Source organism: Eleutherodactylus coqui, chromosome 2, assembly GCF_035609145.1.
Source record: "Eleutherodactylus coqui strain aEleCoq1 chromosome 2, aEleCoq1.hap1, whole genome shotgun sequence".
Classification (NCBI taxonomy): domain Eukaryota; kingdom Metazoa; phylum Chordata; class Amphibia; order Anura; family Eleutherodactylidae; genus Eleutherodactylus; species Eleutherodactylus coqui.
This window is the reverse complement of record NC_089838.1, coordinates 9,092,248-9,107,004: the sequence shown is the minus strand read 5'-3', so window position 1 is coordinate 9,107,004 and position 14,757 is coordinate 9,092,248. Positions and strand designations below refer to the sequence as shown.

The 14,757-nt window shown below is 47.8% G+C and overlaps 1 protein-coding gene across 1 annotated transcript; it reads right to left on the bottom strand.

The window, feature by feature from the left end:
- Nucleotides 1-4,732: 4,732 nt before the first annotated feature.
- LOC136609894 (E3 ubiquitin/ISG15 ligase TRIM25-like) lies at nt 4,733-9,132 on the bottom strand. Its single transcript, XM_066589184.1, has 2 exons — nt 8,161-9,132; nt 4,733-4,762 (listed from the first exon to the last, which is right to left on the bottom strand). The coding sequence occupies exons 1-2, from the start codon at nt 9,130-9,132 to the stop codon at nt 4,733-4,735; spliced, it is 1,002 nt and encodes a 333-aa protein (XP_066445281.1).
- Between the last annotated feature and the right edge of the window lie 5,625 nt (nt 9,133-14,757).

Here is a 14,757-nt window from a genome sequence, read left to right as displayed (position 1 = left end):
CAAACAGAGTACTTTCAGCTCCCCTCCTCATCCTCACTGCTATATTAAATGTTATGTCCTCAATAGTCACCATTACTACTATATTGCATACTACATCCTCATCATTACTACTATATTATATACTACATCCTCATCATCCATCATTACTACTATATTATATACTACATCCTCACCATTACTACTATATTGCATACTACATCCTCATCATCCATTATTACTACTATATTATATACTACATCCTCATCATCCATCATTACTACTATATTATATACTACATCCTCATCATTACTACTATATTGCATACTACTTCCTCATTATCCATCTAATTACTAGGGGAAGAGACTTGTTATTTGTTTAGCACTAACTTATTCTGCAGCGGGGCCCCTCCATAAGTATGAATGCGTTTGTCTTGTGCATTTGCCTTGTTAGTGTCTTCTGTGTGTGTTAATTTGATGTGTATTGCACCTCTGCAGCACTGAATGGGTTGTTGTATGTCAAGTGATCATGCTATGTATATGTGTTTTTGCAAGGATGCTGTGCAAGTCAGCCTTAGCCTGAGCCTAAGGGCGAACACCCACTTGCGTTTTTCTCTCCACTGCGCTGCGAGAGTAAGTGAAAATTCTTGCAGTGCAGAGCGAGAAAAAAAAACGGGATCACACCGGGATATTGCAAGTCTTTTCAATGGGGCCAAGGCAGCAGCGCTAGCCCAATTGAAAAGATATGGAGAATGCCGTGGACTTCTGCCACAGCTGTGACAGCTGTGGCAGAAGTGCAGCATGCTATCTCATTGCTTTCAATGGGATCGGCGCTACTGCCAGTCCCATTGAAAGCAGTGGCTTGTAGCAAACCCTGCAGCATGCTTTTCGGGGAAGGGCTTGAAATATAAGCCCTTCCCTGAAAAGCATCAATAAGTGGTAAAAAAATAATTTAAAAAATTACTCACCTCTCCGCCGCTAAGACGCGTCCTCCTGCTGGCTCACCGACACTGAGCTAGTGCTTAGCTATTGGCTGAGCGCTCAGCCAATTACAGATAGTGCTTAGCTATTCATTCATGAATAGCACTATCTTAGCTATTCCTGAATGAATAGCTAAGCACTATCTGTAATTTGCTTTATTCACAGAAAAAGCCAAAAATACACTACCTGAAGGTCTGCAAAGCAGACACGGTCGCCATAGGCACGATCGCCATAAGGCAGGCACAATCGCCACCGGTACAATCGCCGTAGGGCAGGCGCAATGGCCGTAAGCCCTGGAGATATGCAGTCAGCCAGACAATAATGTGGGGGAGCAGTATATGCAGTCACTCCTCCCCAATCTGGGCTGGGTTGAGTGGGTGACTGCATATTAGCCTTCCAAGAACAATCTGCTCCTCCACATTATTGTCTTTGTTTTTTCCCTCACCTCTGTGACTATCTGTAATTTGCTGAGCACTCAGCAAATAGCTAAGCACTAGCTGCTATTGGCTGAGCGCTCAGCCAATCAGCACAGCACTTTCAGGAGGTGGGGATTTTTAAATCCCCGCCTGCTGAAAGTGCTGGACAGCAGTGTTGGTGAGCCAGCAGGAGGACGCGTCTGAGCGGCGGAGAGGTGAGTAATTTTTTTAATAATTTTTTACCACTTATTGATGCTTTTCAGGGAAGGGCTTATATTTCAAGCCCTTCCTTGAAAATCATACTGCAGGGTTTGCTACAAACCACTGCTTTCAATGGGACCAGCAGCAGCGCCGATCCCATTGAAAGCACTGGGATAGCATGCTGCATCTCTGCAATGGGGCTAGCGCTGCTGCGGCTGGCCCCATTGAAAAGACTGGCGATATGTCTTATTTTGGCATCATTCTTGCGTTGTGAGGCGAGAGTTTTCACGTGCTCTCACAGCACAAGAAACAAAATATCGCCAGTGGGTGTCAGCCCTGAGTCTTGCAAGATCTAAGTCAGTGTGCAGTCTAGCAGAAATCTGGAGAGCTGAGAGACTTCTAGTGAGTGGGAGAACTTGTGCTTTGTCCTACAAGGAGCCCTAGGATAGAAAAGGCTGAGCGATGGGCTGATGTGTGCCCTGTCCCTATTCACCCGGGCCTCCCTGCTATTAATATGGAGGACTGTAAGAAAGAAAGAGGAATCGCCCTGCAGCGCTGAGTGCTATCCCTAAACGTGAGTGTTGACCGAGAGAGAGTGGCCGGGAGCAGAACCCCACAGATAACTGAGACTGTGGACCCGTCTGACCTCCTGTGAATCCTCCCTGACACCACTAATCTGTATGCATCGGTGATATGCTGGCTGATGTAAAGTTGATGGACTGTTAATCGTTATTACAAGTAAACGAGCTCTACCAACCATTCCGGGTTTTGCTCATAACATTTTCTCTGTGTGTGGACTACGTTACTTTCATCTACTGGATTCACCACAGAGGACGGAACGCTGGCGTCACAAGTGACAAAAAGGACTTAAGGTAAACCGCGGACTGGCTTACCCTGTGAAACTCCTCCAGCAGTAATTTGTTCGGGTGCCGTGCCACCCCCAAGGGAGGAGATGGTAGAGCTCTGTGAAAAGGCATCAGTCTACCCCGCTCTCTCCTCGGCTCTGGGCCTGCTCCGCGGACGCTGGACTTTCAGGTAAGCTGGGTGCTCATTTTACTGACCTCGGAAGGATAGAAGGCTGAGCCAACCTTGTGCTGGCTGCCTGAACCATGCGGGTAGCCGGATCAATGTTGAACCCTCAACCTTCAGATCGTGAGCGAGAGCTTAGGACTGCATTCTGCTTCCTTAACCCTCTGCGCCACACAAGACCATTACTACTATATTATAAACTACATCCTCATCATCCATCATTACTACTATATTATAAACTACATCCTCATCATCCATCATTACAACTATATAATAGACTACATGATGATGAGGCCTTTTGTGACAAAAAAAAGCTAAAAAGTCACAAATTTCTGTGACTTGCACAAAAATGTACATTTATTTAGGCCACCTTCACACAGATTTTCACCAGCGGAGTTCGACCGGCACCCGGCTGGTGACCCCTGCTTTCTTGTCCGGTGGCTTCTGTACAGCGCTGCGGATGATACATGAGCAGAAGCCGCCAGAGCTCTGCAGTGAAGCGTATCCCTCGATACTTCTGCAGGGCTCACTGCGAAGTGCCGCGGGACAGACCGCTTGCATTGCCTTCAACGGAAGCCAAACATGCGTATCCCGCACAATATCGCAGCATGCTGCAATTTTTTTCACCCCTGAGTAGAAAATCGATTTCCGCTCATGGGCAGGAAATCGCGGATTGCCATAGCATGCTATGGGCTGGAATCCCACTCCGGATGTCGCGATGCAAACCCGCCTGTGTGAAGGAGGCCTTATGCCATAATTGTGGTGTAAAAGCTTCTGTAAATACCCCCCTATGTGTTTACCAAAACATGCTCAGTGGGGCGCCATTCCTGAGGTGAGAACTGCATGAACATCCATCAATGAACCCAAGATGCCTCAGCAAGGCTGGGGGGTCACCGGACCACCATATAAAGTCAGAGCGGGGGAAGAAGGAAATACTAAATGTGACAGTGAGGTAAAAACTGAAGTAAAGACACCGGCGCCCATCAGTTATATGCAGATACATCTTTATTAACCCTTACAATGCCCAGCAGTTACCTACACAGATCTGGTGACCCCAAAATAATGCAAAGTGGGGGGAAAATAAGGCGCATTTCATGTGCTTGGGTCATTATAACAATAGTAAGCAAGAAACAAGTGGAAATTAACCTAAAACCCAAACTGCTGAAGATTAAAGTAATATATAGAATTACATTTTCTTAGTCCGACATTAACAGGCTCTGATGCCGGATTATCAGATGTTCTGAGTTACTGAACTGGCAGAAAACTTTATAAAACTTTCTGGCAGAGAAGCTGAAGGAAGATGAAATGCTCATACATAATCTGCTGCTGTCACATAATGCTCCGTCTTCTGGTTCTGTGCTGGAAACAAGGGCCGGATTATCAGAATCTCTGGATTATCAGACACCAGATTACGGGTAATTCACAGAATGGGTTCTATTCACTGACATTCTGATTAGTAATATATTTATTGCCCTAATATCGAAAATACTTAGATAATAGTAAAGGTTAACGTGTGACTGAGCTTTCTAAAAGCTTTTAACATACCATAAGGTAAGGTGACCATATATCCTGATTTAGGCGGGACAGTCCCACTTTGGGACCCTGTGTCCTGACTTCCACCAGGACCCCAGTGGGACAAGCATTTGTCCCACTCTCTGGTGACGTCTAGTCACCATTAACCCCTTGAGTGGCACACCCGGAAATTTTCCGGGACGAGCTCCACTGCCCATAGCGATATAGCCCAGAAGATGTCCGGCCTATGTATCACTATAGGAGCTGCAGAGCACATTGCCATAAGCTATGGCAGTGTGCTTTGCCTGCACAGACCCACACAGAGCAGTGCAGGACTTCGAAAAACAGAAGCAGGAAGATATTGCTGATCTGCCGGCAATCTCCTGCTTCTATTTTCAAAGTCCTGCACTGCTTTGCTCACAGGTTGCCATAGAGACCATCGGCTTGTCAGAAGACAGCCGAAGGTCTCTGTGGCAGGGGGAGCTGGTGCTTGGCTGTCCCTCCGTTTAAAAAATCATAACTCCTTTATTTATTTAAAGTACCATATAACGTGCTGAAAAACATTTACAAAATTCTATGTGGAGTAAAATGAAAAAAAAAATGACATTCCGCCATCTTTTAGTGCGTCTTGTTTCTACGGGGCACAAACTGCAACAAAAATGACCTGATAACGTACTTGTTAAGGGTGATTTTGTACTCGAGCATCGCTATTTTCGAGTACCTGCCTACTTTGGGTGAAAAGATTTGGGGGCGCCGGGGGTGAGCGGGGGGTTGCGGGGGGGGGGGGGGGGGGGAGAGAGAGCTCCCCCCTGTTCCCCACTACTACCCCCCGCTCCACCACGCCGCCCCCCCGACGCTCCACGAATCTTTTCACCCAAGTAGCCAGGTACTCAAAAAAAGCGATGCTCGAGTACGAAATCGCCCTTAACGAGTACGTTCGCTCATCTCTAGTCAGTACGATTACTGCGATACCAAACAGTTTTTTTGCTGTAGTACTTGTATTGCTTTTCAAAGACATTTAATTTTCTGCTGCATCTTCTGCGCGCAATAACTTTTTTATTTTTTCATCAACGTAGTTGAGCGAGGGCTCATTTTTTGCGGGATGTTCTGTAGTTTTCATTAGTACTAATTCAGAATACATACGACTTTTTGATTACTTTTATTGCATTTTTTCTGGGAGACAGGGTGACTGAAAAAGTGCATTTCTGGCGTTCTTTATTTTTTTTTTTCAGACTACGTTCACCTAGCGGGGTAAATAATGCACTACTTTGATAGATCGGACTTTTACAGACACGGCGATACCAAATATGTATTTTTCTTTTATGATTTACATTTTTTTATTATAGATATGGCAAAAGGAGGCGATTTAAAGCTTTATTACTTTTCTTTTTTTTTTTTTTTTTTTTTTAAACTGTGTAAAGTTGCGAAAAAGAAAAGAACTATTTCAATTTGGTATTGGCATAATCGTACCGGCCGGTAGAATGACTTTAATACATTATTTATACTGCTCAGAGAATGCTACTATTATTGCTGAGGCTGGTATAGGAGACACTATTACTAGTGAGGCCACTCTGCACGTGGCAGCATACCTCAAACTGCAGTCGGGTTAAAGGGAACCGGTCACCACCTGTCAGCCTTATAAACTACATTACGGGGTTCAAAGGTGAGAGAACGGGGAGTCCGGGAAGCTGTGTTTGACACTCAACGGGCGCCTCGTTCCGGCGCTGTGTCTCCGTGAAGTCGGTGCGCACACAGTAAGGCGCGATCACATGACAGTTTTTATGTTCAGCTTTTTGTGAGCCAAAACCAGGAGTGGAGAGCCAGTATAATGGGGAGAGGTACCGTCCTTCCAGATTTTGGACCCGCTGCTGGTTTTGGCTCACAAAATACTGAACTTAAAATCTGTCATGTGATCGCGCCCTCAGGGCTTCTACAACTAGTGGGTTTTTGCGTTTTTTTCAATGGGACTTTCTAATGTTAAAATCGCAAGTTTTTGCTTCTGTCATTTTTGTGTGATGCGATTTTAACATTAGAAAGTCCCATTGAAAAAAATGCAGCGCTAAAAGGGAAAAAAAGCGAGTGGGTGTCAGCCGTAACTGTTTTCAGCCCGCTCTGTCTGGGAGAGCGTGAGCACAGAGTCGGCTGTAGAGTCACACTATGTGTGCGCGGGGATGCAGCGCTGGAGCGGGGCACCCGGTGAGTATTGTACACCGCTCCCTGGACTCCCCGTTCTCTCACCTTTGAGCCCAATACTGTAGTTTATGGAGCCAGCAAAGTGCAGGAGATTTAGAAAAATCTCATCCATACGCTGCGACCGAGCCGCACTGAGATTGACAAGCCACACGGAACTCAAAGACGTGGCATATCAATTATTTCCCCGCTTCCGCAGTGGATTCTCTCCTCTCTATGGGGAGAGATGGCCGCAGCGGAATGCAGGCGGTGAAGCCGCTCCTAAACCCGCAACGAAAGGCCATGAGTTTTGAAGCTGCATTTCTCTCGCAGAAATCTCGCAGTATTTCCGTGCGGTCATTCCGCGAGATTTCAGTCCCGTGTGAACCCAGTCTTGAACCCGACCTGATCTACCCAGGAACCCCACAAACATATCAGGATGCCACCTTTATGCAGATATTCATGGACTTCACCCACTTAGCGCTCTTTTTTGGGGGACAATCCTGGTAAAATGGGAGTGCTGGTTCATGTGATGTAGTAGATCAGACATCATTGGGATAAACAGCAATGACACACGGAGGATTATCCATAAGGAGACACAGGGATCACACCCAGAATACAATCACAGCGGATCCCCCACATGTGATCTAGTCATAAGGACAGCGGTCAGATAGGCCGGGCACCAACATATGTGCATTGAGTATAACACCCACAATGTACTGTGAGAGAAGTCCCAATGGTCTCTCCTGCGCCATCCTGCCCTTCGCTCTCTATAAATAAGGGCTGTTGTTCGGCTCGTTTTCAATGTCTGAGTCTAAAAAAACGTATAAATATTTCTATTTTTTTCTAATAAAGGGAGAATCAGCTGATTACACAGAATGCTGTGTGACCGAGTCTATGATCCTTCAAGCAGCTCGAACTGAACCCCGTTGGATTCGGAGCACAAGAATATAGCTGTAGCATTCCATCGCGCTAACAGCGCACGCATATAATACGCGCAAAAGCTGTCAATGAAAGGACATTGCTTTCACTGTTCCGCTCACGCTTGACTATATGTTATTGCGTATGTTATGTGCGTAATAAAGAGCGCAGCATGTTCTATTTTACCGCATATACTGCACATAACAGCCCTATTGTTCTCTATGGGTGCGTTCACAACACAGCGCTTACACAATTACATCACATATGTATGGCGGTTTTATGTTGCCAGGAGACAGGAGAAGGAAAGTGAAAAAAAGAAGAAACCAGCCAGCCGGCGCAGGACAGCGTGAGTAAAATACGTGTACATGTGCAGGCATAACCGTGTAAGAACATGACAATACGCAGGGATACGCAGTCCCCTACTCCGGGAAAATGGTCAAGTGGGCCTGGCTTTGGTTATAATCCCCTGCAGCCCCACCTCATTCATCCCATTGGCTGTCTGATCTACCAATCAGGTTGTCTTTCAGTCCTGTCTCTGGTCAGTTTCTATTATGGTTTCTCCCAGTTGTTGCTTCTCCCAATATTGTTATTGAATCATTAAATAGACATAATAGAGCATGAAGCGGCTCGGTGAAGGAGGCAGTGAAGGTGTGTAAGTGTCTGATGGGGTCACACAGCGCATAAAAGGACAGCCGCCCGACCCCATAATCCAGGCAGATCCTGAATCTATTACTGGATATAATGTGAGGTAACAGGATCTCTTTCCTGTCATGTATCACTGAATACTGACTATAAGACCTCCACAAACACCAGGACTTGTTATTATAGCCAATGTATGACTGCTGCCCCCTCCTGTCTATACTGGGGTAACACATCCCCACCATCCACCCCCCTGATCTACTGCACTCCACATCCCAGTAATGTCGTCCTGAGGAGAATCCCCTCCTGCTCATCACCTGATGATACTGGAATCTCTCTTCTGTTTCTGGATGGTTCTGGTTCTGTACTGTGCAGGTTGCCGTTTTCAGGTCATCTGATATATGGATATTATCACCAGCAGTGTTTACATCCAGTAATATGTCTGCAGGACCCTCCACATAGATCCCCCTCCTTATATCTGTTACTATGTCACATAATGTGTGTAATGTGTCTGAGATCACCGCCACATCCCGACCATCTACATCATGAAGCGGTTCACCATGTCCCCGCGTGTCCCCATCACCTCCATCATGTCCCCGCATGTCCCCATCACCTCCATCATGTCCCCCCGTGTCCCCATCACCTCCATCATGTCCCACCGTGTCCTCAGGATCATACAAGTCCCCGGTGTCTGGTTCCTGTAAGACAGTCAGTGGATCAGTCATGTTACACAGCTCCTCCATGTGTCTCATCTTCCTGGACAGCTCGTCCTTCTGTATTTCCAGATGTTCTCTGGCCAGACTGCAGGTCACACAGATACAAGCGGCGTCCTCAGTGCAGTAATATTCCAGGATCTTCTTATGGACAGAACATTTCCTGCTCCCCAGGCTGGCTCTGGGCTCACATAAGACGTGTTCTGCTGACTTACTATGAACTCTCAGGTGTTTCTTGCACAGAGAAGCTTCACACATCAGACAGAATTTAGCAGCCGGTACAGGAGAGTCCACACAGTAAGTGCAGAAGATCTCGGCTTCCGTCTGTGTCGGAGGAGTAATCAGGAAGTTCTCCATGATGTTACACAGAGCTAAGCATCTTATCAGTTCCGGCCGCTCCTGAGACTCCTCTCTGCATTCAGGACAGGAATAAACTCCAGCCTCGTCCTGTGTATCCAGCGCACGATGAATACAGACCCGGCAGAAGGTGTGTCCACATCTCAGCATTACAGGATCTGTATAAGTGCTCAGACAGATGGAGCAGAGCAGCTCGTCTCTCACAGCAGCAGACGCCATGGCTGACGGAGGAAGAGAGAAATGAAACTACTACTTCCTGACCGTCATAGACCCATGGGCGGGTTTTCTTCTGTTGACTACAGGGTGGGGCTGCACAGCACAAGATCAGTCACTATTAACCCGTTAATGGACAGTTGTCATAATGATACTATGTTTTCCTGAAAATAAGACCCTGTATTATATTAACTTTTGTCACAAAACAGGCACTGGCTCTTATTTTCGGGGGATGTCTAATTATACTTACCTACCAGGCTCAGTCCAGGTCTTTCCCGCTGCTCTCTGGACCTACAACACGCTGAGCCGTGGCATTGATTGGCCAATTCATAAATCCCCCCGCCACAACACGATGGCTATGATTGGTTCATCGAGCGCTGCGTTTATTGGCTGAACAGCAGTCGATGAACCAATCACAGCCATTGCATTAGTTCATCAAGCGCTGCATGGATTGGCTGAGCAGTGCTCGAGAACCAATAGGAGCCATCGCTTCCTGGAGGTGGGATTTATGTATCCCATAACCAAGAAATGATCTTCTGTGTGTGAACGAGAACTGTAGAACGCACAGCTGAGCTATAGGCGGCAGCAGGAGGACCTGGATCGATCTTGCTAGGTAAGTATTCCCTTTTTTTAATGTAATGCAGCTGGGGCTTATTTTCAGTATATATTTTAAGTCATCCCAAAAAATCTGGGTAGGGCTTATTTTCTTTCAAAATATGTTTATTGAATTTTCAAGTCAGCAACAAAACATTGAATTAAAAGGGTGTAGTTATTTGAACATGCGGGGGAGCATTTTCTAATCCTGTGGGCAGATGCGGGTAAGGCCCTCCCCAGGGGGATACACCCGCGCCACAAAATTCACAGCTGTAGAGTTTCCATTCTCCCCGAAAGACTGAATACTGTGCATTGCAGACCTATTTTCTATCTAGAACAGTAGGAAAAACAGGGTACAACAAAAGGAACATTAGGGGTAGAAGAAGGAGGGGGGGGGGAGAGTAGGGGAAGAAGGGCAAGGAAAGGGGGTGGGGGGATTTGGCTATCTCCTCATCTCGTGAGGCAGCTGTTGTTAATGGGATGGGGGATATTGTGGGGCCAGCTGGGGAAGAGGCCGTGTCAGTACACAGGCGAGTTTTTCATTGTTATCTATAGGGACCCGTCAACCAGCCATTTGGGAAAGAATGGGGAGCCTTTAAAATCTATCCAGGGCGTCCAGACGTCCCGTGTGTCAGCTATTGAAGGGTTTGGTGTGGCCTCGCTATTCCGAAGGTCCTCCATATACTTGATGTTTTCAACTGCTTCCACCCATGTAGTCCTCGGAATCCCTCCCCCTCGCCTTCAATGTTAGGAGATGATGTGGCGCATGGCCATGATAAAATAACTTAGTAGGCTTTTTTTGGTCCTAGAAATAGGGCCTGGGAGCATAGAAAGGAGGGCAATTTCGGGGTTCAGGGACACCGAGGACCTACAGGTCTTTTCATAGACCTTGGCGATGTCTCCCCAAAGGGGCGCAATTAGCGGGCATGACCACCAGATGTGTAGCATGTCTCCTACCTCAGAGCCGCATCTCCAGCATTCATTTGAGACTTCCGGAAAGATTCTGTGGAGTCTGTCCGGAGTTCTGTACCACTATGTGACGATTTTGTAGTTGAGTTCCTGGGCTCTTGTTGAAATGGACAATTTGTGGGTTAGCTGGTATGATTTGCTCCAGAGCTCTCCGGGAATCTGCCTGCCCAGCGCTTCCTCCCATCTCGTCTCCCATGGCAAACGTGACGTTCCCAACCTCGCTTTGACCAGCAATCCGTACAGCAGAGATATTGCATGAGGGGGGAGTCAGGACTGACGCAGAGCCTCTCGAATGGGGTAAGCTCTGAGCTCAGTGGTCCGGGGTCGCCAAACGCTCTTAGGTAGTCCCTCACCTGTAAGTATTGCATCCAGGCGCCCGGTTTTGCTCTGCGGGCTCCTACTAATTCGCATAGTGGGCGCATACCGCTTGGTCCCCAGACCTCCCGGGCTTGTGGCTTTGATATGTCTAGTAGGATAGATAATTCTGTTGCTGTTAGAGTGGCTGGGAGTTGGGGGTTTCCGGAGAGAGGTGTTAATGGGCCCGATACATTTATTAGCTTTCTACTCTTGACTACTCGGCTCCAAGCTCCCAGAAGGGTTAAGGCGAGGGGGAAGGCCACCTGCCCTCTCCAGTCCACTCTTACCGGGACCCAAAATGCGCCCCCCAGGTTTAGGTTATTCTGGTGGGTTTCTAATGTCACCCATGTTTTCTTGTCCGGGTAGTGGTATAGGTCTAAGATGCATTTCCCTATTGCTGCCTTGTGGTAGAGTTCAAGGTCTGGCAGGTCTACCCCACCCGCTGACCTCGGTCGGGTAAGGGTCCTGTAGCTAATTCTCGGTGAGGAGTTTCTCCATACGAATCTCATCAGCGCCTTCTGTAGAAGGGTGAAGAAACTCTTAGGGATATCTAGTGGTACAGTCTGAAAGACGTAGAGGATTCTGGGCAGGATATTCATTTTAAGGGAGTTGATCCGACCGAACCATGAAAGTTGGAGGTTGGACCATCCTGTCAATTCTGATTCGAATATGGAGAGTAGGGGTTTGAAGTTAAGGTCGAAGGTGTCGCCCGGGTTTGCTGGGATATTTATACCTAAATATTTTAAGGAGTCCTTTCTCCATATAAAGGGGAGGGTCTTGCTTAACAAGTTGGCCTCCGTTGTTGGTATAGAAACGTTGAGTATTTCGGATTTTTGGGGGTTTATCTTGAAATTGTTGAGTCTCCCATAGCTAGTTAATCCCTCTAAGATTGCCGGGAGGGACGTGTTGGGGTTCGTGACATAGAGCAGTAGGTCGTCTGCAAAGATAGAATTTTTTTGTTCTCCTCCTCTGCCCGGCAACCCCGGATGTCGGGGTTTCCCCTCAGGGCTGCTGCCAGCGGTTCCATCGCTAGGATATATAATAGCGAGGAGAGCGGGCAGCCCTGTTTAGTCCCATTCCGTATCTGGAAGGGCTCTGATAGGAGGCCATTCACTCTAATATGCACAGAGGGGTTGCTATACAGGGCCGTGATCCAAGAAAGGGCTCTCGAGCCTAGACCTACCTTCCTCATCACGTGCTCTAGGAAAGACCATCTCACCCTGTCGAAGGCCTTCTCGGCGTCGACTGCGAGAAGGCATAGGGGAGTGTGTGTGCTACGAGCTTTGTTGATCAGTGATATTGTTTTGATCGTATTTTCTCTGGCCTCCCTCCCCGGGACAAACCCAACTTGGTCGATGTGGATAAGAGATGGGATAAGGGGGTTTAGTCTGTTGGCCAGCATTTTTGAGAATATTTTCAGGTCGCTATTGATGAGGGAGATAGGTCTATAGCTTTTGCATGAGAGAGGGTCCCCTCCGGGCTTCAGGATCACCGCTATGTTGGCCTGCAGTGCCTGGGGAGGAAATGGGCATCCCTTAGTGACGGCGTTAAAGGCGGCCAGCATAGGCTCCGATAACTGATCACCGAGCAATTTATAGAACCTTGGTGTGAACCCATCTGGGCCGGGACTTTTCCCCAGTTTCAGGTCCCGCAAAACCTGGGAGAATTCCGAGGGCGATAAATTGCTCTCTAGGGCTTCAGAGTCAGCTCCCGAGATGGTGTTGTGTATATATTGTTGCAGGTACTGGGCTGTGAGCTCACTCTGGATAGGTTCTTCTGGCTTCTCCCGGCAGGGTATATTATAGAGTTTGGAATAGTAAGCCCTAAAGGCTTCTAGGATCTCGCTTGGAGCGTGAACCTCAGCCCCAGATTGGTCGCAGATGGACATGATGTTCGTTTGTGAGGTTTGGGGGCGTAGTGCCCTAGCCAGCCACCTTCCGCTCTTATTGCCGTACTCGTAGTACCCCGCTCAGAATCTATCCCTTATATTCAGGGTTTTCTGGTCAAGTATGGCCAGAATCTCGTGTCTAATGTTGGTGATTTCCATTAGTAGGGCCTCTGATCTCTGAGCCTTGTTGGCTGTCTCACGTGACTCCAGATCCTGGAACAGCTGTTTAAGCCTACGTGTACATTCCTTTTTAAGTCTGGAGCCATGTGAGATGAACACTCCTCTCAGGGTGCATTTTAATGCCTCCCATTTTAGTGGCGCTGGGGTTGTGTCGGCTGTGTGGGCCTCCAGGAAGGTGGTTATCGTCTTAGTTATCTCAGCCATGCAGGTGGGGTCTTTAAGTAAATTGTCGTTTAATTTCCAGTTAAATCCTCTATAGTCCTGCTTGATCGGGTTGAGCTCTCCTAGTACTGGAGCATGGTCGGACCATAGGAAGTTCCCCATACTACATTTTGGGTCCTCATCTAACAACTTGTGGGAGATGAAAATATAGTCGATTCTGCTGTACGCATTGTGTGGTCTTGAGTGGCAGCTATAGTCCTTGACGGCCGGATGGAGTGATCTCCACAGGTCGACCAAGTGTAGACTCACCAGTAATTTCTTGAGTTTGCGTATGGCCGAGAACGAGATCGAGGAGCGCCCCAAGGAAGCGTCCAGGTATGGGTCCATAACCATGTTGAAGTTGCCGACGACGATGATGGCCGTGTTGCCAGCGAACTCTGATAGTTTCCGGAGAGCTCTGGAGCCAAATAGGACCTGGCCCTGGTTAGGGAAATAAAAGTTAACCAGGGTATATGTTTCATTTAACAGCTTAAGTTTCAGGAATAGATATCTCCCCTCCTCCTCTTTTTCTGCCGCTAAAATCTGTGGTTTAAGAGATCTGTGGAAGGCTATGGAGACTCCTCCAGCTTTGCGGTTTGGGTGGGGAGCATGAAACCAATACGGGTAGTATCTATTCTGGCATGCAGGTATGCTTGAAGTAGTGTAATGGGTTTCTTGGAAGAAGGCAATCATGATTTTTTTTTGTGGAGGCTATATAAAATCTGATTCCTTTTTCCGGGGCTGTTAAGGCCCCTCGCATTCTATGAGCTTATTGTCACGGTTGCCATTGCTTACCTCCTTGGGGACATCGCCTGTAATGGTGAGGTGGTAGCCTCGTGGTTGTTTGGTGCAGGACCTTTGGGAGTGAATGTTTAAGAGAGGGGAGAAGCCAGGGAAGGGAGGGAAAAGGAGGGAGGGAGGAAACAAATTGAACAGTAAACATATTGAGACGAGGTCTTAGGCCAGGGAAGACCCCGCCCCCAGGCAATGGTTGCACGCAGCTGGTAGGGCTGCGGAAAGAGTTTTTAACTAAGTTGCAGCAACTCGTGCTGCTGGCCTAGAGTGGGGGAAGTTAAGCCCGGACACCAAGCTTCGGTTCCCCCCACACCCCGGCGTCCAACGTTGAACCCACATGGGGGTGTGTTTCAGGACATCCACGGACTTTAACAAGATGTTCTCCGACTATAGCCTACAAGCGCAGGCAGCAGGAGTAAGGGGGCAAGAAAGGGGGTGTCTTGCTTCTTCAAGCTAGCGCTTCCGGTTTGAGCTAACTAGATGCCACTCTTCTCTCGGAGGTAGCGGGTCTGGCGCGTCAACTTTAGGCCATTCGGGGATAGCAATCATCGGAAGTTCGAGTTTGGCCAGGAATCTCGGAAGGTCGCCTAGGCCCCTGAATGTGGCTGAACGCCCATCTATTCTGGCGTGCAGCTGGAAGGGAAATC